This window comes from Pezoporus flaviventris, unplaced genomic scaffold (genome assembly GCF_033815535.1).
Source record: "Pezoporus flaviventris isolate CSIRO_AGI_PZ_B2104156 unplaced genomic scaffold, CSIRO_AGI_Pfla_v1 ptg000037l, whole genome shotgun sequence".
NCBI lineage: Eukaryota > Metazoa > Chordata > Aves > Psittaciformes > Psittacidae > Pezoporus > Pezoporus flaviventris.
Genome location: NW_026892585.1, coordinates 16,708,496 through 16,734,354, shown reverse-complemented (window position 1 = coordinate 16,734,354; position 25,859 = coordinate 16,708,496). Strand labels below are relative to the sequence as shown.

Genomic DNA, 25,859 nt, shown 5'->3' with positions numbered 1-25,859 from the left:
TAATTCTGAAAACTTAAAAACTTTTAGGAAATCCACAATAAAAGAAATTGCTGTAATAAGATTTCAGTTGCAAAAAGCTTAGCATAAATGATCTTTGTGCTGGTTTTGGTTGGTATATAGTTAATTTCCTTCATAGTAACTGAAGCTATGCTCTGGATTTCTGCTGAAAACAGTATCGATAATACAGAGAGGTTTTAGGCATTGCTGAGCAGTGCTTACACAGAGTCAAGGCCTTTTCTGCTCCTCACACCACCCTACCAATGAGTAAGCTGGGGCTGCAAAACAAGCTGGGAGAGGACAGCTGATCCCAACTGACCAAAAAATACCCCAGGCCATCATTGTGCTTACTAATGTAAAGTTGGAGAAAGAAAAACGAAGGAGGGATACTCAGAGTAATGGAGTTTATCTTCCCGCTTCACTGTTATGTGTGATGGAGCTTGACTTCCCTGGAGATGGCTGAACACTCACCTGCACATAGGAAGTGCTGAATGAATTCCTTGTTTTGCTTTGCTTTCACTCAGCCTATTAACTGTCTTTATCTCAAACCACAAGTTTTCCCACTTTTACTTTTCCAATTCTCTCCCTCATTCCACCAGAGGTGAAAGTAACTGAGCAGCTGTGTGGAGCTTAGTCGCAAGGCTGGGGTTAATCCACCCTAGTCCTTTTGTGGGACTAATGTGGGCACCTAATGTGGGGCTCGAAGGGTTCAAGATAGCATATTTGATCAGAATGTGCTAGATCGAATTTATAGCTGCTATTGCTGTTCAGCTATTAATTGTCAGGCTCCTGTGCTTACCATGGGGCTTGATTTCTTTACTGTATATTAGAGTCTAGTGCTTGTTAGTGGCTGCTTTTCGCTTTCACTGCTAGCTGTACTGCTTATCACATTACTGTGCCTGGGAACATTTTGATAACAGCAACGGTGATATACCTGGGCTGGCAGATGGCCAGGGCATAGCTGCTGTTTCTGTGCTGCTGTACTGGACAGGCTGGAATTCCAGTGTGGACTCGAGTTGAAGAGACATTGACCTGAAGATGAGTCCACGTGGGAACAGGACAGCCCAAAGCATCTGTGGCTGTGGTTGTGGCTGTGGTTATGTCTGTGCTGCAGCAGGTACACCTCTGAAGGGATTGTGGCCCAATGATAAGTCCACGCTGGAGAAGGTACACCTCAAAGAAACTGCAGCTGTGGGTAAGTCTATACTGCAGCAGGTATACCCCTGAAGATGATACTGTGGCTCATAGATAGAGCTCCACAAGTTCAGATGATTAAAGAGGTATTCTATGACATTTTGCATTGACAAGAAGTCTCAGGCTGTTTTTTAGAAGTTTCACTTTAGAAATAGAGTCCTCTAGCACCAATAATCAGCACTGAACATACTAAAACCATAGCAGCAACCAGCTTAGTAGGATAGTTGCAAGGAAGTGAGTTTAAAACACAAAGGAAGACACAGGTAGCTTTTAGAAAGTACTTGCAACACGGAAGGATTCAGACTACCAAATAAGTGAGCTTTTCAGACAAATAGGAGCAAGACCTGAATTGAGCAACTCATCCGCATAGTCATAGGAGCAAGACTTTTTAAAAGCTTTACTACTTCATCATTGCATCATTCCCCCAGCCTAACAGTGAAGATCACATGGAAAAAATAGACAAAACATGAATATGTTTAGACAAGAAGATTATGTTTAAAGTGCTGGAAATATTGGAAAAATTTATAAAGCATGTACAGTGAGTTCTGTGATCCCAAATAAATTGATACTGTATACAAAAAAAAAAAACAAAAAAAAAAACAAACAAAAAAAAATCAACCTGGTACCATGAGACATTAAGAAGGCATAGAGGTGCTTGCATTAAAAAAGTAAGAATGAGGCCAACCCACTTCAAGTTTAGAGAGACAAAATCATTATTTAGGGCAGGAGCATTTGTAGAACAATCAGTAGAAAGAAACAAATTTAATCCAATATAAATATATACAAACAACGCAGGCAGCTGAATTACACAAGAAAAGGATAAAACCAATGATAAGTTCTAGCAAAGGTTAAGTACATTGAGACACATTTGAAGAATTTAGAGGGCAGAACAAAGACTAACTGAGATTGCTGGCACCCTGATCCTGTGCAAAGGATCTGGAAAGCATCAGGAAAAGCTGAAAGAAAAAAAATGCACAGACTATGAACAACTCTGGGAAACAGAACTGTTTTATATACTAATGCCACAGTAACCCTGGAAGGGGGGTGAGTAGTTCATGTAGTTGTACAGGCAAAAGGACTGAGGACAGAAAAATTCCCTATAAGAGGAGAATATATGACATGTAACTTAAGCAAAGACTGTCTGTACACAAATACTGTGCAAGAAAACTGTCAACTGTATCTGCAACTGTGCCACTGGATCAAACAATTAGCTAGATTCCATCTGGATTGTGGAGAGAGCTGCAACATGACCACTGCGATTGTGATGAGCAGCAATATTAGACAGGAGAAATGTGACCGAGTGCTGGTGGTGCACAAAGCTGCCAATAAGAACATCGTGAATCTAAAGATGCTATCATTTGGCATTTATAGTAGATGACTCAGAGGAGTACCGCCCACTGCTGGGCAATGGGACATGGCAAGACACTGATTTGAATGCAATACAACACCACAACTCCTTCATCTAATACCCTGAGGATGAACAGGCACTGAGGGTCACAAAGTGCTCAGGCTATGTTTCAAAGACAAGAGCACCTAGAACACAAGGTAGAGCCAAGGGAAAACACGCTAAATACAGAGGTTTTCATCCTTTAGGAGAGGTGTTGAATCCAGCAACCCTGCAAAAAGGCACTGTACCTGTAGAAACTAGTAGACTAGATCAGCTATCTTAGCAAAAAAAGAGAAGGAAAAAATACCAGAGTACATACACCAATTCACAAATGATTAGAAAAAAAAAAATCAAAGCAAAGAAGTCAAAACCCATTAGCACCAGCTGAGGCAATACTACTAAGATATATCCGGGGTATCTTTGTTTATGGTGATAAAAGTAGGCCTGGCACACCGCCACGTCTATTGGCTACCAAATATAAATAACATCAAGGGCACAAGCCTTGCCTACTGTAAATTGAACCAGACATGAGAAAAGACTCATGTCTTAGTGTTGCTCCCATTGTAGAGGATGATATTAAGGAAAAGGCTTTTCAGGACTGTTAAGAACTGGTTTCAGTTATTCCTAAACACAAGTGGAGTAGGAGTCTGAAATGGAAAAGTAATACAACTTCCTGCTTTGGACATGGAAACTCAATCATAAATCCTAAGAAATCCAAGACCCTCAAGAAACACCCAGCCGCAAGCGGAAAGAGTGTTTGACCATCGTTCCAGATTCAATATGCATCAGTGATGTGATGCTTGTACCCAGTTAATATCCAGCAACGCTCTGGAAGGTGGGGGTGGTGGGCAGCCAGGAAGCCAAAGCCCAGTGAAAACAGGCAAAGGCGGCCATAAGATGCCAGCTCTAAGGCCCTACAAGCATGAGGAGCAACCAGAGCAAAAAAAAAACAACAGGGAAGCCCAGAAAGAAAGCTAGCCACCCATAGGCTTCTATCAGTAATGCCTAGCGGACACATTATAAACTAAAAAATAAACAATTAAAAAAAGAGTATGTCAAATTGAGAAGAGTCTAGCAGCCAAGACAGACTAAAGCAATCCCAGCAGCTCATTCCCAAGCCATGAAAGGTCACTAGTCGTAAGGGAGCAACAATCCAGCCTCCCCCAGATAAACAACAAAAACCCCAAACCCACTTGTGAGATCAACCAAGTGACAACAGCTCATGCATACTGTTTATGTGCACCTGGATTTAATGATAGCCAAAGCTGCAGTGCTCTTATCTCACTAAAGGTAGCTTCTCTTATCAACATGGTGTCCACTCATGTTAACTGTGCATTGCTAGAATATGATGGTTTTTATACATGTTAAATTAAGAGTCCTGCACTAAACTGTGTATGACTAACACAGTACCTTCAGTTTTCAACCATGTGCCTGGCTTCACTTTGAAGTCTCACATTCAGAGTTCTCAAATTTCCACGTGTACTAATAACATTACCAAAAGTACATGGATGCTTACACATAGTCTGTTAGGATGTCAGACACATATTTTGTGTTCAAACTAGCAATAAAATACACAGAATTACTTCCCCCCGAAAAAAATTAAATTATACTGCCCTTGTCTCACTAGGAAAGATTTTCAATCACTATCAGCATGGCCCAGCTGTTAGGATGGTAATTAGACTAAACTGTAGATGTTGTATGCTTCAGAACATCAGTTATGGAAATTCGGGCACTGCAGTCCTAGGCTGACTTTGCAGGAAGCTGGGAGTATACCTCACCAGAGCTCCTTCAGAGAAAGGCTTCCAGGCTTCCAACACTCAGCAAGTGGGTGGTGGATCTAGAGACTACAATCTCTTGATGTGAATGAATAACGTGACTTTACACTGGGGAAGAATATTACCTCCTCTCTATCCTACTTTTTTCTCTCGCCACCTTCTCCAGATCTGAACCCTGCAAGCAGGATGAAGTGACTGCAGCAGGTAATTACGTGTTATTATTATTGCATTAGAGTAGCTATTCAGTAATTTAGTATGTAATATTAACTAAACCTATTCACTTGAAGAACATAAGAATCAGCCTCAAAGTAGTAATTAACAAATTATTCCTGAACAGGTATCACTGAAGAGTAACTCAGGCTATCATTGTTCTATAAATCACCAGCAAAATGCTGACTTCTTCCATACAGTAAACACAATTTAAGCAGATGATATCGTCTCAAAAGGCATGAGACCTATACTTAAATAAATCAGTGTTGCTGGACGTGAAGCCTTACGCTGCAAGTCAGCAGAATTTTTGGAGCATCTCCTTAGGATTTAAGAATGATTTACTACTATGCTGAGTGAACAAGCCCAAGATCTAAATATCACTGATTAAACTCCACACACTCCTGGGGAAGAAAACAGACCTCTTGTTTATACGCGCAAAATAATCACTGACACCTCCGATGCTCTGGTTTTGTTACAGAGTAGTGTGCTATCACAAACACACTGGGATCCCTGTCGATGTACATGGCAGTCTTAATGGCCCATGGCATAAAAGGACATTAATTCATTGCCTTTTCATTTTGATCTTCCAAAGCCCCCCCTGCTCTTCAGAGACATTTATATGTGCCTGAGTCCCTCATATTACAGGTATCAAACTGATCCATAGAAGGTTTTGCTCGAGACCAAATACTGGTGCAGAAAGCATAGAGAGAATGAATGTAAAATTTACATAGGGGGAAATGCGCTCCAAGTTCCTAAAGTTAACTCAACAGCTCTCTTCATAAGCCACGTTTCACTGGGTGGTTTGGGGGGTTATTTAAGAGAGCTTTTCCATAGCAGGTAACATTCTCCAGCGAAACGGCGCTGATCCGTTTTGGGCCCCCGTATTTGCATCCGCACTGCAGGCTCCAGCAGGCACCACGGGTGAGTCCCGTTCACGGGAGCGAGCCAGGCCTCCCTTTCCTGCTCCGCTCCCGGGGACCTGGACAGGGCTGGACGCGGCGGGCGGCGGTGCCGGTGCACCCGAAGCACCGCCCACCGCGGCTGCCAGGCGCGGGCTGGCAGCAGCCTCTGGTGGCGGGAGCGCGCAGGGGCGGCCGGGCCCGGCGGTGCGGAGCGCGGATGGGGGACAGGAGGAGGGCACGCTCCGCAGGAACCGGCTCTTCAGCCGGGACCCATCGGGTTATGCCAACCGTAACTGAGCGTCTTTGCGTCTGGGGGTGGGGCGGCGGGGGCTACGCAGCGTTAAGAGCCGGGCAAAGCACGCTCGCCGTGGCGAGGAGCGGTGTTTGGCTGCGAAGTGCTATGGTTTTCTTCTTTCTGAGTGCTTAGAAAAGCACTCGAGAAGTTCCTCCAGGTTTTCGAACTTTTATCTAAAGACACCTGCAAAAAAGGTAACCAAAACTGTGCTTAGCGACGTGAAGAGGCACCACTACTGCGTGTAGCCTGAGTCACTCTTAAAAGCGTAAGTAGCAAAGACAACGAACTCGGACTTTTACTGGATAGACAACAACAAATTACAGCTTTCATACAGATACATTTTTACATAAGCCACATCACTGAGAAGAAAAGCCCTCACACGGAGGAAGAGAAGATGCACCCGTTGGTTTGAGGCAGAACACAAAGCAAGAGCACACGAGAAGTTGCTGGGAAGTAAACCCAGTCCCTAACACCAACGTGCTCACTGGCTGTCTTAATCTCCTAGTGAAAGAGTTGCTGAGTGAAGATCATTTTCCAATCGATGTGATTAGTATAAACAATTTTAGCCTTCATTACCCCCATGTGCAGTTGTTCACGAGAGTATTTTTCCAAGCCTTTGGAAATGCGGAAGTTACAAGAACCTTAGAAAAGAGTCCCAGCACAACAGCAGCAATCTGATCTAATACCATACCAATTTACTGCAAGGTTTTCTATCCAGCTGGCAGAGGAGAATCACCTAACCTGAATAATTCATTCCATAAGAAATCATTATCACCACACAAGGTAAAAAGAAAAAAAAAAAAAAGGCATTTAATCATCTTGAAAGTAAATTTGTTCTAATGGGCAAGAAGTTAAAGTATAAACAACAGTATTATATTGTTAATAGTGTAACAATGTTTACAGCCTGAAAAGAACTTGTCTTTTGACATGAAACACCTTCACTGACTTACTGATTGATCTGAACTCGCATTTTCCCTTTGCTTTGAAATTAAAGCCAATGTTGTTCAGAGTATTCTTTTCATTATAAGAAAACTAACCTCATGGCAAATGAACTTTACCCTGGAGATGTGGGAGGGACTGAGAACATCACTGCTTGGTAAAATATAACATAGCCGCCCTTCCACCCCTCTTCCAATTCACCTGGGGCTGTTTCCACCAAATTTTTCTCAGCGGTCTTAAGAGACAGGGCACAGAAAAACACCAGAAGATACTGCTCAAGGAGCACAGAGCTACTCTCCTTGTAAGCATGGCCTGACAGAAAGGAAAAATTCCATCTTCCAAACTGGTTCTACCTGATGGGGAAGGAATGATCACCCACCTACCACAACTCCTACCACCACTGAATACTTCCAGAAACCTGCAAACACCCTTCCAGCTTTGGTGAGCTGGTGTTTCCTGTTAGAAACACTGCAGCACACCATGTTTAGACAAAATTTTGGTGACCCTGAGGGAATTTTCTGATGTCCGTGCCACAGCTTGTGCTCACACAGGGAGCTCAGCAGTCAGCCTACTGAGAACGTTACAGGAAGAGGCAAGGCAAGAGATTTGTCTTCCTCCTATCCAACAGGGACCAGTGAAAACAGAACATATGCATCCTCCTCAGCAGGAGTCAAACAAATGGCGAGAGTTAACATGGGTGAAACTCTTGATGACACTCTTGATGAAAAGCCTCAGCTCCCAAGTTTCTGCTCCAGCTGATGCAAACGGAGCATGTGGTCAACCAGCCCTTGAAAAAAAACATACCCATGGTGACACGCAAGCTCTCAGCTCAGCCAAGTAGACCTCTCATTTCCAAGTTTGAAGCAGAACTGACAACAAAAGCAAAGATTTTAAACAGAAAGCCCTGTAACTGCTTTTTTTTGGTCTCATTAGAGTTATCAGTGGAGGGCAGACAGTGAGCTGTGGGTTTTTCAAGTGCTAACAGATTTGTAGCTGCAATTTCATCTGCATAAAGTTAACCGTCACACAGGTACCTTGTAGAAAATTTAACGTGCATTTAAATTGAACTGAATTCTCCCAACCAGTCTCTGCACAAATGAAAGTTAACAGTCAAGGGAATTAATCTCCTCCGTCACCACACCCGCAGGATTCATTGGGCCTTTGTCTTGTTTCTTTCAACTCCTCTAAACCTTTACCCACCAGTTCAAGTACTCACTCTCTTTATTTACAGCTTCAGAGTCCTCTGCACTTACTTAGGGGTTTGGTAGTGCAGCAAAGACACTTTCCAGCCATCAGACTGGGGGCTGGACACAAAGCCAGGTGCCATTAGAACTTTGCTAAGGGAACTGCCAAGCAGCCATTTGGTTTTAACTGATAATTCACCCATCATGCAGAGGCCTGTGTCTTGGCTGAAGCAAAATGTAAGATCCATGCAAACCCACCTTACAGCATTAATGCAACAAGAATGGGGCATACTGTTTCTAATACTGATAATTTAAAATCTTGAGCAAAAGGAAGCATGAAAGCAGATGTGAAGGGGAAAAAGAGAGAGCGTCACCTTTTTTTCTCTTATGCTACAGGCTCTGCATCTTTTTGGAGTGGGGTAGTTGGTGGTTTTATTTTTCAGTTATACCCGGAATTCCCCTTTCAGTCAGTGTAGTGTTCTACACTGCTGAGCAGTAGGGCTTTTGTGGCTAGTCTGGGGAAAAATAAAAGAAACAAACAAAGCATATATATGAGCTTCTCTGATAGAATGTAAATCAGATGTTATTTGTCACCTGTGATGTATCATATCATAGTCAAAATAGGGTAGAGAGAGTAATTCCTTTCTATCCTGATAACACTTTGGTGGCTGGAATTTAAAATGCACAAATCCCAATACTAGGATTGCTGTACTAAAGTAGTATTAAGACTTAGTTTTACTGTAAAAGGTCAACAGTTTCTAGCAGGGATGGGTTCCACCTGCGCACACTGACTTCACGGCTTTTTTCAGAGCCTCCACAAAACCCAAAGGCTTTGAGAGAGAAGCAGATTTCACTTGGCCATAGGCTGGCCCAGCCCTGGCTCTATCCCACCTCCTGTCCCAAAGCACCTACCAGACAGTCTTTTTTCTCACTCAGAAAATGGACCTGAAAACTGGCTCCCAGCTCTTCCACATCTCTATCGGTAAGGATTTGCTTATTCCTCTCCTGCTTTGCCATCTTGATGCATCCAAGCACCTTACAGCCTCTTGGTCTCATTCTCTAGTGTTCGTTCTCAAAGAAACATTCTGCAAACAGTTGCTCATCTAAGCAAGGACAATGCCCTTTCTTTTCCAACAAGACACAGCTTTTAATTTTAACAGTTAAGCTGAAGGCCAATTTGTTTGGTAAATTACTACATGTCCGGCTACAAAGAGTTTAAACTGAAAGGGGAAATGCAATTAAAACATAAAATTAAACATAAAACCACCCCACCCCACCCCCCCCCCAAAAAAAGGAAGACTTGTCTGCATGCTGAAAAATAAAAGAGAATTTGGCAAAAAGAAATATGCTGAGACACTCCAACATGTAAATTCTTAGTGAATGTATTATTTGGGAGGCTGCTGACACGGGAAACAAACAGAAGATCAGGAATCAGAATCATGGAATAATTAGGGTTGAAAAGGACCTTAGGATCATCAAGTTCCAACCCCCTGCCATTGGCAGGGACACCTCCCACTAAACCATGTCACCCAAGGCTCTGTCCAACCTGGCCTTCAACACTGCCAGGGATGGAGCATTCACAGCTTCCCTGGCCAACCCGTTCCAGTGCCTCACCACCCTTACAGTAAAGAACTTCTTCCTAATATCCAATCTAAACCTCCCCTTTTTTCATATGGGAGGTGCTCCAGCCCCCTGATCATCCTTGTGGCTGTCTTGCAGAAAGCTGGGCTTTTTAGCATTAGCAGCATGCATTTTAACCTCTATGTGATAATAATGAAAAAAAAAAAAAAACCAAACAAAACCAACAAAGCCATTAATTCTCTGAATTTTTTATTTTCTTGTTTGAAACAAAAGTATATATTTCATATTTTACACCGTGCTCTCCCTGTATACCTTTAGATAGCCTCAAGACAATTAAGCCTAACTTCTGTGAAGGGCTCAGCCCCAGCTGCCCATGCCATAAACATACAGTAGTCATGTGGCAATCAGTTCCCATTAGGTAAATCAAATTTAAATTCTATCCCAAGACAGAGCACTTCAGTCACTGGCTGTATGATTGATAGACTCTGGACAGAAAGTGAAAGCCACGTGAACAACAGCTTATGCTGGGTTTCAGTGTTTGGGGATGAGAGGAAAAATCCTTGTGATTTATTGTTAACCCTCAGATAATGTTTTTTTTTCCTCCTGTACTATAGCTATTTGCATCTATATCAGCAGGTTTTGTAGGTTTTACATGTGTAGAAATCACAAAGAGCTAAGCTGTGGTAAGGAACTGTTAGAATCGGACTAAAAAAATCATCATTCTTCATTGACAAAACCTCAGACTCAGGTATTTTGATGCTTCCTAGAAAGATTTTTCATTCATTTTGAGAGGATGCATGCAGATAAATTGACTAAGCTTTTATCTTTTAATTTCATTTCAGATACCTCTGGGATCTGTCCTAACTCTCCTTTGTAATTCATTTGTGAGAAAGTACTTTTTCTCTGATTTCTAAGATTTTGTAGAGACCAAAAGGATCTTGTAGTTACTCTCTTGACAAAGTAAGATTCTGCAATCTATTGGGTTTTGGTTTTTTTTTCAAATCAGAAAGAGGTAGCTTTTGCATCTTAATTTGTTTAAAGAAACAGACAACACCAACCCCCATTTAGAAGATCCTGAACTCTGACAGGAGGCGTAACCAAATTACCAATTCAATACTTGCAGCAGCAAAAGACATTAGCATTGGTCATGAAGCTCAGTTAGATGGATCATACAAAAACAAATAGCCTGAAATCCTGTTACCCTTGAAGCTGACAGCAAAAACCTCACAGATTCCAGTGAGTGCATCAGTTGGCTACAGCCTTGACAGAGAAACAACCTGGAACTTTGTAATGTACATAGTAACCACTTTCCCAAAGACATATGTTATCTACATACAGTCATATCAAGTCATAAATGTAATAGTCTTTGTGCTGCAGAGGTGGAATCCGAACTGATTTGCAGACGGTGCTGCCAGAAGAGATGGACAAGCCACCAAGAGACTCTACAGCAGTCTTCTAATAATGCCTGCCTTTTACAGAGCCTGACCTCTTTTCACCTTGTTAAAAGCAGTAAGTAGTAAGTAATAGATCTTGTCAAAGGTTACTCTGTAGAATAACCTCTGGAGATATTAGATAGAGGTGTCCAGAGAAATACCACAAAAAGGTGCTGACAAGGAAACCAAGGGGATTATGATTAGGAAGTGTGAATAAGCTAAGGTTTCAAACATACTCAGATTTTGGTTAGAAATACTAAAGTACAGGAAGGAAATGTTCTACATACCATCAAGCCACCAAAAAAAATACACTTGAAAAGACAAGTTAAAGAGCCATCACATGGAGATTAAATACTCCACAAGATCTAAGAAAAGCTGTAAGAAATGCAATTCCACACTTAACTAGGAAAAGCAAGAATTTCTTCCTCCCCAAAACCCAGTATGTATCATGGTAAAAATTGAGAAACTAATTTGCTCAATGGCAAGCTAAAAATCTGCACCTATAAAATATTAATTGTTCCTTCAGCTCCCTTTTAATCCATGCTTGCATACTCAAATTAATCTAAACTTTTATGAGAACTTCGACCAGATAATTCCCAATAGCAGGTTTCCATTTAAGGCATCCTCATTTCCCCTAAAGAAGAGATAATTTTTAAAAGATCCCTAACACCTAAGCCAGTAGCATAACCAAGAAACATTATTTCTCTACTTACTCCAATTTCTGAATTTAACAATTATGCAGTGATTTAATTGAAAAACAAATCCAAATTATTTCTGACAGAATCCCTAGAGGACAGCCTCTACCAAATTCATCTCAGAAGTTGCCATACAAAGACTTGGTTTCTTTCAGCATTTTTTTTCTGATCCTATCAGCTGATTAAGACAATTCTGCATTGCTCTCCAGGGAAGGCTGTCATCTCTCTCCCGGTCAAATCAGACCATAGTCTTAGGTAATATTCAGGAGATCTGGCCAATAAGAGGCCCCTAGCCAGCCATTTGAAGTTCTCAACCAACAGTTTTCCAGGAGCTTGCCCTTGTCGTACATGCACAGCATTATATTGTACAGACAAGAAAGGTAAAGAGACCCAAGTCCCGAAACAGTGCAGACAAACAAGGATATAGGCATCAACCTGAAAGACTTCATTCAGTACCAAAGGAAAAACAGACTCATCTCTGAGAGATTCAGTGCCTTGTATCTTCCTTAATATAAGTCAATTTTCGAAGGAGATGTATCTCATTTTTTAAAAAATGTTGAAATTGAGTATTTTGACTTTTTGACCTATTTTTCTCCCCCTTCATTTTGGCTGGAGCTAGTCACAAAATCTGATCTGTAAGTGTGAACACTTTCAGCCCTCTGCATTTCACAGTGAATTTCTTTGTGTGAAAGTCTGGTATTTTTTTCCCCTTAAAAAAAATGTCACCAGCCTGTCTGCACAGAACAGATGAACTCCCCTCCAAAGCTACTGCTCACAGGACACCCACCTAACCCTTCAGAACTGCTACCTGATTTAGCTCAGGATCGGATGGGGCTGAAGAGAAAACCTGTGGCCCAACTGTCTTCTCTGCCCAACAGCAAGGAAATCCCCTCTGTGCTAAATATGGGGCTTGGCAAGAGACAAGAGGTTCTGCCAGGACCTTGCCACTTTAGAGGCCATCTCACATACACCATATTTGAGCTCATGGCTTAAAGCAGAGTTGGTCTTTAGATGGAGAAATAACCAGCATTTTAATGTGGGCACCAAAAGGATAGCACTTTTTTAGCATATATTTTGAAGATAGCTATTAGGAAGACGCTGAGTACATGAGGAAAATGCTATCTGCAGGATTATAAAAGGCTAAAAAAGTACCAGTATTTGCATTTTCATTTAACTCTTTCACAACCACACTTTATCAAAGATCAGTTATTTCCACAGAACTAAGCACTTACTTTTACATTTTTCTCCCCCAGCAATAAGCTACACTGTTTGTTGCATCACCTACTATGTACACATGAGTCTGTCCATACAAACCATTTGCCTGATTGTAGACTTTGTTTTGCTCTTAAAATTCTGCAATGTCAGGCTACAAATGATCAGTATTTTACAAAACACGTCCTCCATGCGATACATGCCCAGTTCCGGTGCTGCATTGTATTAAAGCCTCTGTAAATGTAGACACAGGCATCTCCCTGTCCAGTATTTTCTAAGCACTGGAGCTAAGAGAGTTCTTTGAAATCTTTCTTGGGTTTTCTGAAGGCACCTGAACCCTGGTGACAGACGATTTTATTAGTCAGGAAAGGCATGAGGTGTCTTCCACTGCCACATTCACACCCACTGTGTGGTGCATGCTCGCACACCATGTAACACGGCCACATGGCCCAGCAGCACTCCCAACACCACATCTTCCAATGTCTGAAGAGGGTGTTTCCTCAAAAGAAGAGATACAGCAGGAAGCTCATTGTACACAGTATGCCAAGCCAACACTTCACTGCAAGGCATCCTCAGTACATTTAAGCTATCTGAAACCAACACAGCAAATTCTAATTAAAAAAATCCAAACCAACACATAACCTATTCCCATGACTAGTTTGATAAGACAGTCATCATCATATCTCTTATTGTCCTCATTATAAATTAATTTAGCATCAATTACAGTACTCAAAATATTTCTCCTAAGATTATTCTGCCCCTAAAAATGTTCAGTCTGCTGAAAAGCATTTGGTTGATGGTGCACTGACTAAAAAATCTGAAGTGAAAACTGGAAGACTGACAGCCTAGAAACAGACTGTCTTAATATTTTGGAATACCAATTTTTTGGTAAGAAAAATTGTATCGAATTAGACAGCGCAAGAGAGAAAATACAAGATGAGCATCCTAACTGCTACAGAGGGAGTGATGTTTCTCAAAGTGCTTCTTTGTGTATCGTGCAAACCCAACTGAATTCAGATAATCCAGTAAGAGGTTCAAGTGTAAGGCCACAGTAAACTAAACTATATGGAATACCTCAATTTTAGGGTATTATTAAGTTGATTGACTCATCTGGGATTCATTTACTTTGACTGTTTAGGTTAAAAACAACCCACTGTAATTTTTCACTCAGGAACAAAAAAATTAAAAAGGTGGGGAGCATGCATGCCATTCAATAGCTTATTTTTCACAGCACCTATTTGACAACACATAGCTGCATTCATTAGCCCGAAAGCTAATGGGGAAATACAAAATCATTCTTGGTAACTCTACAGATCATGTTCAATAGAACAGTAGGAAGCTGTCTCCTTATTTTGTGTAATATAACAGAGGCCAGAAATGTTTTATACCGAAGCAGAATTTTTGTACCATTAAGGTATGTGCAGAATATCAACTCTTATTGTCACTCTTCGTGTCGAAAGACTCCTTGAAGGCTACAGAATTAGAGCACGTACTTTTTAGCTCTCCATTGAAGAGATGGAGGGTATCCCCCTCTTTTAACAAAGAGTTTTTCTCACAAGAACTTGCTAGGAGCTTGAATTAATGAGGAATTAAGTTTAATCTCAGCAGTTCTACTAAACTTTGGGGAGAAAGGACACAATGCCACTAGTCCCTGAGTGCCTTCAACGCCCATAGACTTCAATGGGGATTGAGATGGGTCCTTCTTTTAGTTGACACAACACCTTGCAGAACTAGATCCAGTCCCCTTCTCCTCCTCCTAAGAATGTATTTTTCCCACTAGTTGCTTGATTTTAATTTTGCTTTGACCAGAGATGAAATTAATGTGGATGTTTTGGTGCTGACAACCTCCCTGTCAAATTATATAGTGACTTCTCATGCTAAAACTTGTTTGTTTTCACACACCATCATCACTGATGATCTCAGCACAGCAGTGCTCCGAGAATAATGGTTTAGTCAAATGCAAAGCCAGCAGAAGGAACATAAAACAATGTGTGCTTATACAGGGCCTACATAAATAGTGCTTTTTAAAAAATATTTGGCAATGAAATAATAGTTGTGGGTTTGTTACATTTTTTTTTATAAATTAACCTCTGGATTGTTAATGCTTCTGAGAACCTTTCCACACCAGAGTGGTTATGAGACCTAAAACTGTTTGTTACATCCTCCCACAAAGATTATATGCAGAAGTTGCCCACTGTCTGCCATTAATAAAGAACTGTGGTTCATACCCTCACTTCACACAGTTTCAGAGAAGTCAGCGGATTTATACCGATTTCGAAAGTTACAGAGCTGACCCCACATACCCTGGGTCAAATGAAGAACATTGGAAGCAAGTGTACCTGATTAGGGCTTTGGGAGGCAGGGGCTGTACAGTGAACACTCTCACTCTTTACGAGGTTTTTATTTGAAATTCCCCTTTGATTGCTGTTTAAAAAAAAAAAAAAATCAGAGTAGCTCAGGCAGTGACGAGATTTTTCATAATTTCTGAAAGACTTTGCTCTCACTTGCAGGTCAGCCTGGGAACTGTGCAAGATGCTCAAGCAGCCTGGGTTTAGCTTTCCGGTACTGCAAACAAGTACTTCAATTTATTAAAACTGCCGGGTATTAAAACTGCCCTCCCACTTCTTTCTCCCTCCAGCTCTTTTTTTCAAAAAATAAAAAAATAAAAAAAAACAAAAAACAAACCACAAACCACACATAACTCCATAAATAAAACATAACTAAAGTCTAAGGTGCTACTCCCAATTCACAACAGCGTCGTTAAAAGTGAAAATGCACATCATATTTAGAAGCAGAATTAATCCTGCCATGTTTAACTGAAAATCTTGGTGAGTTTTTCATCTACATCATACAAGCCTGAGGCCAGAGTGGTGACTGTCACAGCCAAAGAGACACAGACAGATAGATGATGGAGAGTGCAGACTGCGCACCCACACATAAAGCGCGTGAGAGGAAGGAGAGTGCACGGAAGGAATATTAATTGAGCACAAAATAAGTATTCTCAATATCCCTCTGCCCCTTTAAAAAGTAGTCACAAGATGAGGAGAGCTACAAACATGTTCATCTTGAGGAAACAGCCGTCCTTAACGTGACATGCCAGGCTATTACTTTAATAATGGGATTTGCACAGCGCACAACTGATAGGCTATGTTCAGAATAGACCCATGAATCTAATTTTCTTCTCAATGAGTGTTCTTGCAGTTCGTAACTCCACAGATTTCAATAGAGTTGCTCCAGATTTCTGTCAGGGTGAGTGGAGAATTAGGCTCTACTATGATATTTTTAAATCCACAAGAATGTGATTCTCCTTACCCAGTCATAAAACCCATGGCTCTTTTGATCCTTTCTACTTTCATAGCAAGTTATTTAGAAGGGAACTTTTCTTTTAAAGAGTCACATTTAAATAGTTAAATTACTGCTTTCCCTCACTTTTTGCGATAAACAGCAATTACTCGAATTTAACCTATTTTCACGCTCGATTCCATGTGCTGCTTTATTAGCACCAAAGAATTAAAAAGCAGGACAAGAACTGTAAGAATTGGTTTAGTTTTTACATCATCCATTTTTTCCCCACTATCTTTTTTTTAAATACTTTTCCCCTGCACAGCTAGTAAAAGAAACTTACACTGACCTTATTTAATAACAGGTATAAGACACCCTCTAAGTGCCACACAGATACATTTAAGGATATGGTTGTAAGTAAAGAAGGAAAATTCCTTAACTTGTTTTAAACTACAAAATTTCCTCTATTTCCTCATGTTGTGCCCTCTCTGGGAAATGATGGAAGACTCTCATATGTTAATCCTGATCACTTTAACCTTAAAAAAAAAAAAAAAAAAAAAAAAAAAGGTTCTAATGCCCCCTACACAGCCCATCACCAGCAAAAGGAGCTTTTTAAGTCACAAAAGAAGTTGTTTATGTGGTGGTTGAAATCCTCACAAGCTCTTAACAAAGATTTCTTCTTTCTAAAACATTCACTCAGTAATGAATTTAAACAGTAGGTAGTAAAAGATATTCCTGAACAAAACAATTTATTACTTTTTTCCTACTACATTGCCCAGTGTTTAGTTTGTTCGGGTTGTATTTTACTACCATTCTAAGAAAAGAAGTTCCCTATAAGTGAGGTATTGGCATACCCGTATGAGATAGCACTCATTTCTGAACAAGCACAATTCCAGGCTCTTTGCCATCACACACTCAGGTCACCTCTGGAGTTCTTTCTGGGTTGCTAAAAACATTTAGTGACAAACTCATTCACTGACCTGACCAGGACCAAAAGCAGGCCCAGGTTTAACCAACTTGCTAAAATTAATTCAGAGTAGTACCTATAGAGGTCTGATTTACTATTCACAATTTGAAGATCCTCTCCTGGCAACTGACTATTGCTGTTGAATATGTTTCTTAAAAGTTAACAGAGAGGTGCGTTTGGACTGGGAATAATGGTAAACTAGTTCACACATGACTGAATTACTGGCAGTTGGTTTGCAGCATCAATGCATAACCAAGTGACCCACTAATATCATCATCCATATCTTAGAGCATTCCATTACTGAGACAGAAAACTACTATAAATAAAGTACAAGAGGGTAATGTCTCAGTTTAGTGCTTACTGTTGTAGCCACTCCATCCAATGGATCCTAAACCCAATCTCGGATTCCATTTATTGTGCTACAGAGCCCCCTGTGTTGAGCTCTGTCAAATGTCTCATATTAACTAGTATTACTTATATTTGGCAGAAGGAAAATAACTCAGATGTTAAATCTAGAAACCAGTGGTCCAGTTTAATGTCTCACACGAGCCAAATTAATTTCTGACCACTTGCAAACAGCTCAGAAAAAGCTGGCTATGAGCTACGCTGCCTTACATGCAGTGAAAGAGTAACTGAAAGCACAAGTCCACAAAGTAAATAGGTAAAAAGGCAGCTTCTTCCTCTAAATGAGAAAAAGATCAGCCTAATTAAATACATCAAATACATTTATCTATATTAAATTTAGGCAGCATGTTCAAGGATTACCAGTTTAAGTTCAGTACATCCCAAGACAGAAACACACAAACATACTGAGCCTGGGACCAAGTACTTCAATCTCATTGAAATGTTCGCTGTGTGGTAGCATCCAAAGATGAGGCCCTCAGGAAGGACAGAAATTGAGATGAGAGCAATGAAAGCTGTTTGAGAAAATACTGCAAAGGTAGAAACTATTTGTACAGTTTATATGGGGTAGAAAGCTGAGGGTGAGATCGAACCATGCCCAGTTCCTGAGCTAAAAGAGTCCTTGGTACCCTAGTAAGAGTCATGAAAACATTCAGAGCCAAAGAAAAGCAGAATCAGCTCCTGAGGCTGGCAAAGGTAATAGAGGATTTGTAATACTTTTCCCCCAATTAAATTCAAATCTCATTCCTCCTGGCTTCTTCTAAAGATGTCTCCCTTTTTCTCACCCACTCAGTGAAGCTTTGTGGCCAAGCAGGGCTGCACCCCACCCCTTGAATTCACCTGTCACGGAAGGGTGTCACAAAGTGACATGAGATGTCTCAAAGGAAGAGATTATTAAAACCGCACACCTAGACAAACACTGCTGATGACAGTGTTTCGGGGCATTTGTTTTGAAGTTGTGTGAGGGACTGACTTCTTGAACAAATTCTCCAAAAAATGCAAAACGGAAACAAGAACCAAAAGGAAAACATCTTTTAAGCTAAGGAAATTGTCATAAGCTTTCAATGTTTTACTTCGAAAATCCTACAGCCTTCAGCAAAATCCTTGGAAAATCTCTTCGTGTTTATAAAATAACATTTGATATCACCATCTAGAAACCTACAAACCAGTGCAACCAACCCTTTCTGAACTCTCTAAAGGCAAATAACAGCTGCATTTCCCCATGTGATGGCTAGGAAAAAAGTGCTGACTCCCAGTATTTTTAATTACAGAGTAAAATAACACCTCAGTGAAAAATCGTGGCTGTACTATTATTTTAAAGTGTCAGGGTTGCTCCTTCAAACTGAGCCATAATTGGAGCAGAACAATCGGTGCATAAACCAACAGAAGAGCTCCTCAGGTGTAACAAGGCACAACAGCTTATCGGCTTCAACAAGTCTTTTCACCGCATCACTGAATTAATTGGTTTATGTATGTCATGTTGTACTTGTTATGTACACCTGAGAATTTAAATCATTTCTCTGATTATATGTATAACAAAAAAAAAAAGTATTCCCATAGCAGCATTTTGCTTTACAAGTCTAAAAAAAAGGTAGGTTTCTGCGCTTACTGCTCTAATGTGGCTAATGCTTAAATACAGCATGATAAGATATTGCCCGAGATCATTGTTTCGTCTATGTCAGAGAATCCTACACCTTAAAAATTGTAAATTAGAACAGGAATGTAAGTTTGGGTTCTATGAAAAAGTGTTTTCATAGTTCTTATTCCAAACTGTTGCTTCAATGTTGTGATCAACTTCAATAATTTCTCAACTCTTGACCAAGAATGCCCTAAAAAATACTTTCTTAAGGGCAGAGCCCTTGAAGCCCTACAACATTATAGTGTGCAGAGCAGAATATATTCTTTCCTGAGAAATCAGGGGTACTTTTTAGGGGTTAAATAGAGCATGGACACAGGGAGAGGAAAAATCAACAGAAATTGTTTTGAGATACTCTAGAGTGACAACGACCTACCAAGCGGCCTGATCGGCCCTGGCATTAGTATTTAAAACTGACATATTCACAAAGCATTTAAAATATTTCCCCTTGGATTCCTATGTATTTGTTGCAATGAGAGCTTATACTGGAAAAATTAAGCCAACTAAGCTATCTTAATTAGATATGTCTACCTGTTAATTTGGTTAGTGTGAGATAACCAAAACCAAATCAAAGCAAAAGAATCACCTGGAGCTATGAAGCAAAACTGAAAGACCTGTTGCTTTATACATGTATCCGTGTTTCCAGCAACTGCCTCTACTGAGCAGAGTTTTCCTGCAATGAGTTACAAGAAAAGTCAGTGTTTGTGGGTCTTGAGAAAAATTTCCAGTTTGTTCCAATAATAAAATCATTTCAATAAATAATAAATCATGTGGATAATAACAATAATAAAGTTTTAAGTAGAAGCAGCTTTGCTTTTCATTTATTACAAAATCTTGTCCAGAAATAATTTTCTCATAGTAAAGGGTTTATAGGAAAGATGGTCACTGGAATTAAAACTAAGCTTGAAAGACAGCTAATAACACATAAACACAGGTAGAAGTCTTCAAAGCAACAGGTTTGTAGAAAATCCAGTAAGTTAACTAACGGCAGAAATCAGAGACCCGGGACGACAAGATTAGAGGGAAAGTCTTTGATTAAATAAATTGGTTTAAAAGCAACAATAACCTCGCAAGAACTCTTCTAGTATTTAAGATCCCGATGCCTTGACTATGGGCACAGAGACAGGTTTTTCAAGGAGGCCATGAGCAGGCAAGTTAATAACCAAGCTGAAATCATTCTGCAAGATTTATGGAACTTGCAGAGATTCTGCCCACACAAAGCTGAAAGGTTTAGCACAGAAAACCTGCCTTCGGAAGGCACTCTCTTATCAACTTCAGAGTGAACTCCAGCTCTCACTGAAACAATCTTTTACAGAAGACTCCTCTGCAGTGCACAGGATAAATGTAAGAGACTGCAGTGTATTTTAGATTCTCAAAGTGAGGAAGTGAACATCAAATTTAAAAAGCACCTATTACTCTTTATCTGCAAGTCTTTCTGCCAAACGGTGAAATAAAATGACATGTACAATCTCACTTCTATCTTTTCTTTTAATCTATATACATGATTTGCTTCCCTTTACATTCCCCAGGTTAAATTACCAGAGGTAGGGTTTGATAAACTGAAGCTGAACTATAAATGGGTATTTTTGGTGAGGGGGGAAAGGGTTCTGCTTGTTCTAAATGTGTAAACTTTTTAAAATATTGCCATTTTAACTGCTGGAAGAGTGCCATCCAGTATCCCAGAGTGGCAGGCAGGGCTTATTGCCTTTTTTATATGCTATTACAAAACTTTTTGGATTTTAAGCATTAGCCTGACTACTCCTAACAGTCTCCAATTAAAGATTTAACAACAGGAGGCTACAGCAGTTTCTTTTTCATGCCGCAAGTTCATTATTTCTATTTCCTGTTTTATTCAAGTGTTTCATTTAAAGTTTTGAAACTTTGATGATCTGCAGAAATGCAAACAAACATAAATCCCCTCTAAGTTAACCAGACAGCAGAAACATCCCCAGGTCTATGGATAGCAGTAGACATCAATTCCTCCCAATCCATGTATGATAAAGAGCAGTGAGAAATCCCTGGTTAGTTGTCATAAAAGCAGACTCCTTACCATTATCAGGTATGCAGAGCACAATCAAGCACTAGTTGTTTTGTTCAACCACCACACCAACTGTTCTTTCTTTTTAGCGACTTAAAAAAAAACAGCACCTCACTGCCAGTGATGGCTGGGGGGGGGAAACTCCCAAGAGCTTTTAGGCTTCAGTAATTCAGGCCATCAAATTGTACTTCATTAAAGTGGTATGAAACAGTTCAATCAAGAGTTATGTCCCAGGTTGTAGCTATTTGCCCCTGTCTCCTTCTCTCCTTTCTCTTACGGTTTCTTTCAGTAAATGAGACTAATTTTTCCAGTAGCCTTTAACTCACTAGATTAACTGCCGTGGAAAATGTGACTACGAACGCGTAGCACTGTCTAGCCTCCAACCCAGCACAGAATCAACTTTGTTCTAAGTGTTGAAGGACACCTAACAAGCTGCTACTTGCTAAGTTCATAACCCAGGACTATAGACTGGCGAAGAGTAGGACTGCGCCATCTAGTTAGCTGCCAGAAGGCTCTGCTCTGCCTGTTGGGAGCGGATGCCTCGGGATGCAGGGCTTTAGCACATGGGAATGTTCACTTTCTTAAAGATTCAATTGTGTTGGCTTTTTTTTTTTTTTAATAAAATATCACTACCGGGATAATCCACATCTAGTGGATATGGGAAAATTCAGGCTATAATAGCCCAGCGAACTTCTACATCTTTGATTTACAAGATAAAAGCAACTTTTAAATTAAAGAGCCTTTCTGCTAATAGAGCTTATTATGCCAGAGACAGGAATGATTTTCCTAGAAAGTTGTCCCTGTGTGCATGCCTATTATCTTTGCTTTCCCCCTTCCACTAATGAGCATTTATCTAAAGAGCCTGTTAATCCTCTGATGTGTGCTTCTGGTCAGAGGTAACAGTTTGAATAAAACCACTAATCACTTATCACTAATCACTGATCATTAATCACACTTTTCCCTAGTGCTTTGCGACCTGTACAGCTCCCTTTAGGATTAAGGAGTCACAAATACGGATTTTAGCCATTTTTTATAAGGAATTTCCAGCTTTTGATACCGACAACTTAGTTTACCACATGAAAGTTGCAAAGTACCGAGCAAAGACTTTCAACACTACACTTTTCCACTGAAAATAAACCATGCCCTTACGAAAGTGTCCCTCCTTCAGCAAAATCCCCACAAATTACACTATATTTTTGCATTTGGCTCTCACCTTCCACCTCTTAATTTGCTTTCAGTTCCCTTTCTGGATTATTTCTGCATGACAGTGTCTTACAAGAAAGTTTTCCTCCACCACTGTTCCTTGACGCACTGCTGCTTGTCCAAATGGCCAGACAAGGAAAGTCTGGTGCAAGCCAGCGGGTGAGTGAGTGTCTCTGCAAACTGCACGGTCTCAAGGAAAGCTCAAGCAAGATGCTTCACAGTAATTACTATGCATCAGTCCCAGCTTTAATTTCATCTAGCTAAGCACTGTTTCTTACTGATAATATATGGAAATCTTCTAATCTTGCTTCTTAAGACACTCCTAATATCGTTCTGGATTTAAAAAAAAAAAAAGAAAAAGAAAAAAGAAAAAAACAACACCCACAAATCAAACATATGGACATTTCATTTTCCTTTATTCCTACCCCCATCTTTGAACGATCTCTCGCTTGCCGATTGTAAAGCTTATATTAAGCCCTGGAGATGAAGGATCACTCACCATGCTTGGACATAAATAATACAGGAGGCAGAGTTTAGCAAGTATTCCCCTTACACTCCTGAAGCTCTTATCGTCCTGAAAACTTCGCTGGGAGAGAGAGACCCCTGTAAGAGAGGACAGTGGCGGGGGAGCGCGGAGCGATGAGCGGAGCAGCGGGGCTGGAAAGGGAGAGCGCGGCTGCCGAGACGGGACCTTGTCAGTGCTCTTCCCCCCCCCGCCCGGACCAGCCGGCATCAGGAACGGAGCATCAGCCCCGCACCGGCCCGCAGCATGACGTCAGGGCCGGGAGCAGCCCTGCACCCCGGGTGTTTCACGGGGACAGGCGGCCGGGCTCCGCTCCGCGCACCGCGCATTGCTCCGCGCAGTGCTGCCGGCGGGTCCTGGCTCGGAGGGGAGCCCGGACGCCGCCGCGAAACTTATGCAGAAGTTTTGGGGCGGCGGGGAGAGGGGACGGCGGGGCAGCCAGCCGCCGAGCTGTCACTGCCCGCTGCCGCCGGGACACGCAGGGACGAGGAGCCGTCCAGCCCGCCGCGGGGCGCGGGGATACCGCTGCCCCTCCGCCGGCTCCTGCCGGCACCGCTCGGGCAGCGCACAGCGAAGTGCTGCCTGCGCTCCGCAGCAGCCTCCCCATCCCATCCCACCCCATCCCGGGAAGCCGCACGCAGACACTTCCCAAACTCCCCGAGGTGCGTGCGGGGAGCCCGGCTGCCCTGCCGCCGTGCACCCCCGGCTCCCGCCGCCTTGCCCGACCCTCTGCGGGGCGGCAGTGCACGGCGAGTACGGGGGGTCGACGGGATCCCCGCGCCCGGCAGCGGCGCTGCGGTGGCCAGCGCTCCCGCCTCCGGAGCGGATGCGGTGGCAGAGGGAAAAGCTCCGCAGCTGCGGGCTGCCCCGTCCGCAGGCGCTCAGCACGGCGCTGCTGCCCCGCTCCGCTCCGAGCTGTGCCGAGCCGAGCCGAGCCGTGCGGCGGAGCGCGGGGTGCACTGCGCGCCGGGCGCCTTCCCGGGGCTGCCCCGTAATTTTAGGAACTTACCGCCCGGCGGGGACGGGACCGGCAGCGCGGCCGGAGGAACCACGTTGGACTGAGGGACGGTTACAATACGTTCTATTTAGAGAAGCATTACATCACCCTCCGTGACGTCACGTGGGATTCCTGAACTTCTAAATCATTGCGGTCCGTGCCGGGCGGGAGGGGGGGGGAAGGCCGGGCGCGCGGGGCGGGGCGGGGCCTGAGCCAAGCCACGCCCCTTTTCGACGGGGCAGGGGGCGGGTGCGGGGCTGAGTCAGCCGGGAAGGAACGCCCCGCCCCTCGGCGGGACAGGGCGGCGGGAACGGGAGTTGGGGGCTGAGGGCGCGCAGCCCGGGAGGGGATGGGGTCGTCCGGTGGTTGCCCCCCCCCCGCCTGCCTCCCTCCCTCCCTCCCTCCCTCTCTCTCTCAGGCTGGCAGCTTGGCGGAGCGCAGCACCGATGCGGTGCTGGGGGCTTGGGGCTGTAGGAAGCCGGTTCTGCGGCCGTGCTCGGGGGCTGCCCCCGCTGGACGACAGCAGCAGGGGCGGACCGCGCTCGGCTGCTGCAGTCCTCAGCTCTTCGGGGATTTTGTTTGTTTTCTATCCAGAAACTGGTTAATAAATAACGCGGCGTTCGAGAAGGGTGGGAAACCTCCGTCCCGAGCGGCAGCTCTGCGAGGGTGCGCCTCCTCAGCCCGCTCAGGTGTTGCTCTGTCCGTGCGTGTCCTTCTCCGCTGCTCCCGGTCCATGCGTGCCCTCCTGGCAAGGCTTGGGTGCCGGACAGGACCCAGGGGCACACAGCAGTAAAGAATCTGAACTGAACTAGGTGATCGTTAAGGTCCCTTCCAACCGAAACTGTTGCGTGATTCTATACAACCAGCTATGTCACTGCTTTTCCAAGGTTTAACATTTTGCATCTACTTGGCGGTGTGTCTGCCATTGTCTGGGACATTGCCAGCGACGAGCGCATTATTCCACCCTGTAACTACCTCAGTCCCTCCTTTTCTGTGTTTTCGTGTATTAAGAATACTTTCTCACTCTCAGCCTAATGCTCCTCAGCAGTGCCTCTGCCACCTGGGTCTGGAGGTTGCGATACGATAGCACCTAGCTATCTATTGCTGTAGTTACGTAGGAGGCATTCTTATCAAAGACACAAGTGGTAATTAGCTGTATTTAGCTGCTGATTCATGCCAGGAGGCATGACTTAATTTCGATGCAGTGTTTTAGTACCTAAGCATGGAAGGACCTGTGAGGAAACCTCGGTGTTCCAAGGCAGGGTCTTAGTCTCTTAAACGTATCACTTGGTTTATTTTTTTCTGATAATCAGTTAACAGAAGAGAGAGTAATACAACATGTACTGCCAAAATCAGGCACGACTTTACAAATGACAATAATACAGCACTTTACTCCCAATAATACCATTATTTTGCAAGCTTATATTAGGATATCTAATAGTCTTCCTCAGCTTTTAACAATTCATTGGTGCTTTATGCAAGATTTAAGCAGATAGAAGCGGATCCTATCAGTGACTGATGATAGGTTTTGGAGTCATTTAACTACTTAAGATAAGGCTCAATGATGCTGTCAGTGTAAGCCTTCGTTTTGTCAGGTATTATCCTTGGAAATTTCATATGGAGTGCAAAGTGCCTTACCTCTAAATGTCCTGAAATTATAAACTACAGAGATGACTAAACTCATCATTGCAGTTACTTCTGTTGCACAGGAAGGGTTTTAACACACAGAAACACTGCGGGTTTTTTAAGACCATGACAAAAAATTTGAGTGCAGGAGGCAGCTCTGCATCTCTCATTGAGATTTCATCATAAAACTTATGTACTCACACCTTACAGACACACAGCTGGGACTGTGGCTGATCAATGAGTTTTCGTGGGGTAGGCATGGCGGGTTTTTATCCAGGTTTCTTCATGAGACCAAACTGGAACAGGCAACACAGAATTCAGATGCTAGTAAAGGATCACAGGGCCCAAATCCTCCAGGTACTTGTGTAGCAAGAATCAGTT

The 25,859-nt window shown here is 42.5% G+C and overlaps 1 protein-coding gene across 2 annotated transcripts in view; it reads right to left on the bottom strand.

The window, feature by feature from the left end:
- Positions 1 to 22,992, bottom strand: part of CREB5 (cAMP responsive element binding protein 5) — a 254,291-nt gene extending 231,299 nt beyond the window's left edge. For both annotated transcript variants that reach the window (XM_061464839.1, XM_061464838.1), the window contains exon 1: positions 22,832 to 22,992. Coding sequence is in view for 1 of the 2 variants with exons in the window: in XM_061464838.1 (XP_061320822.1) it covers positions 22,832 to 22,834 (3 nt within the window). In the remaining variant the exon portion in view is untranslated. The remainder of the gene's footprint in view (positions 1 to 22,831) is intronic.
- Positions 22,993 to 25,859: the final 2,867 nt, after the last annotated feature.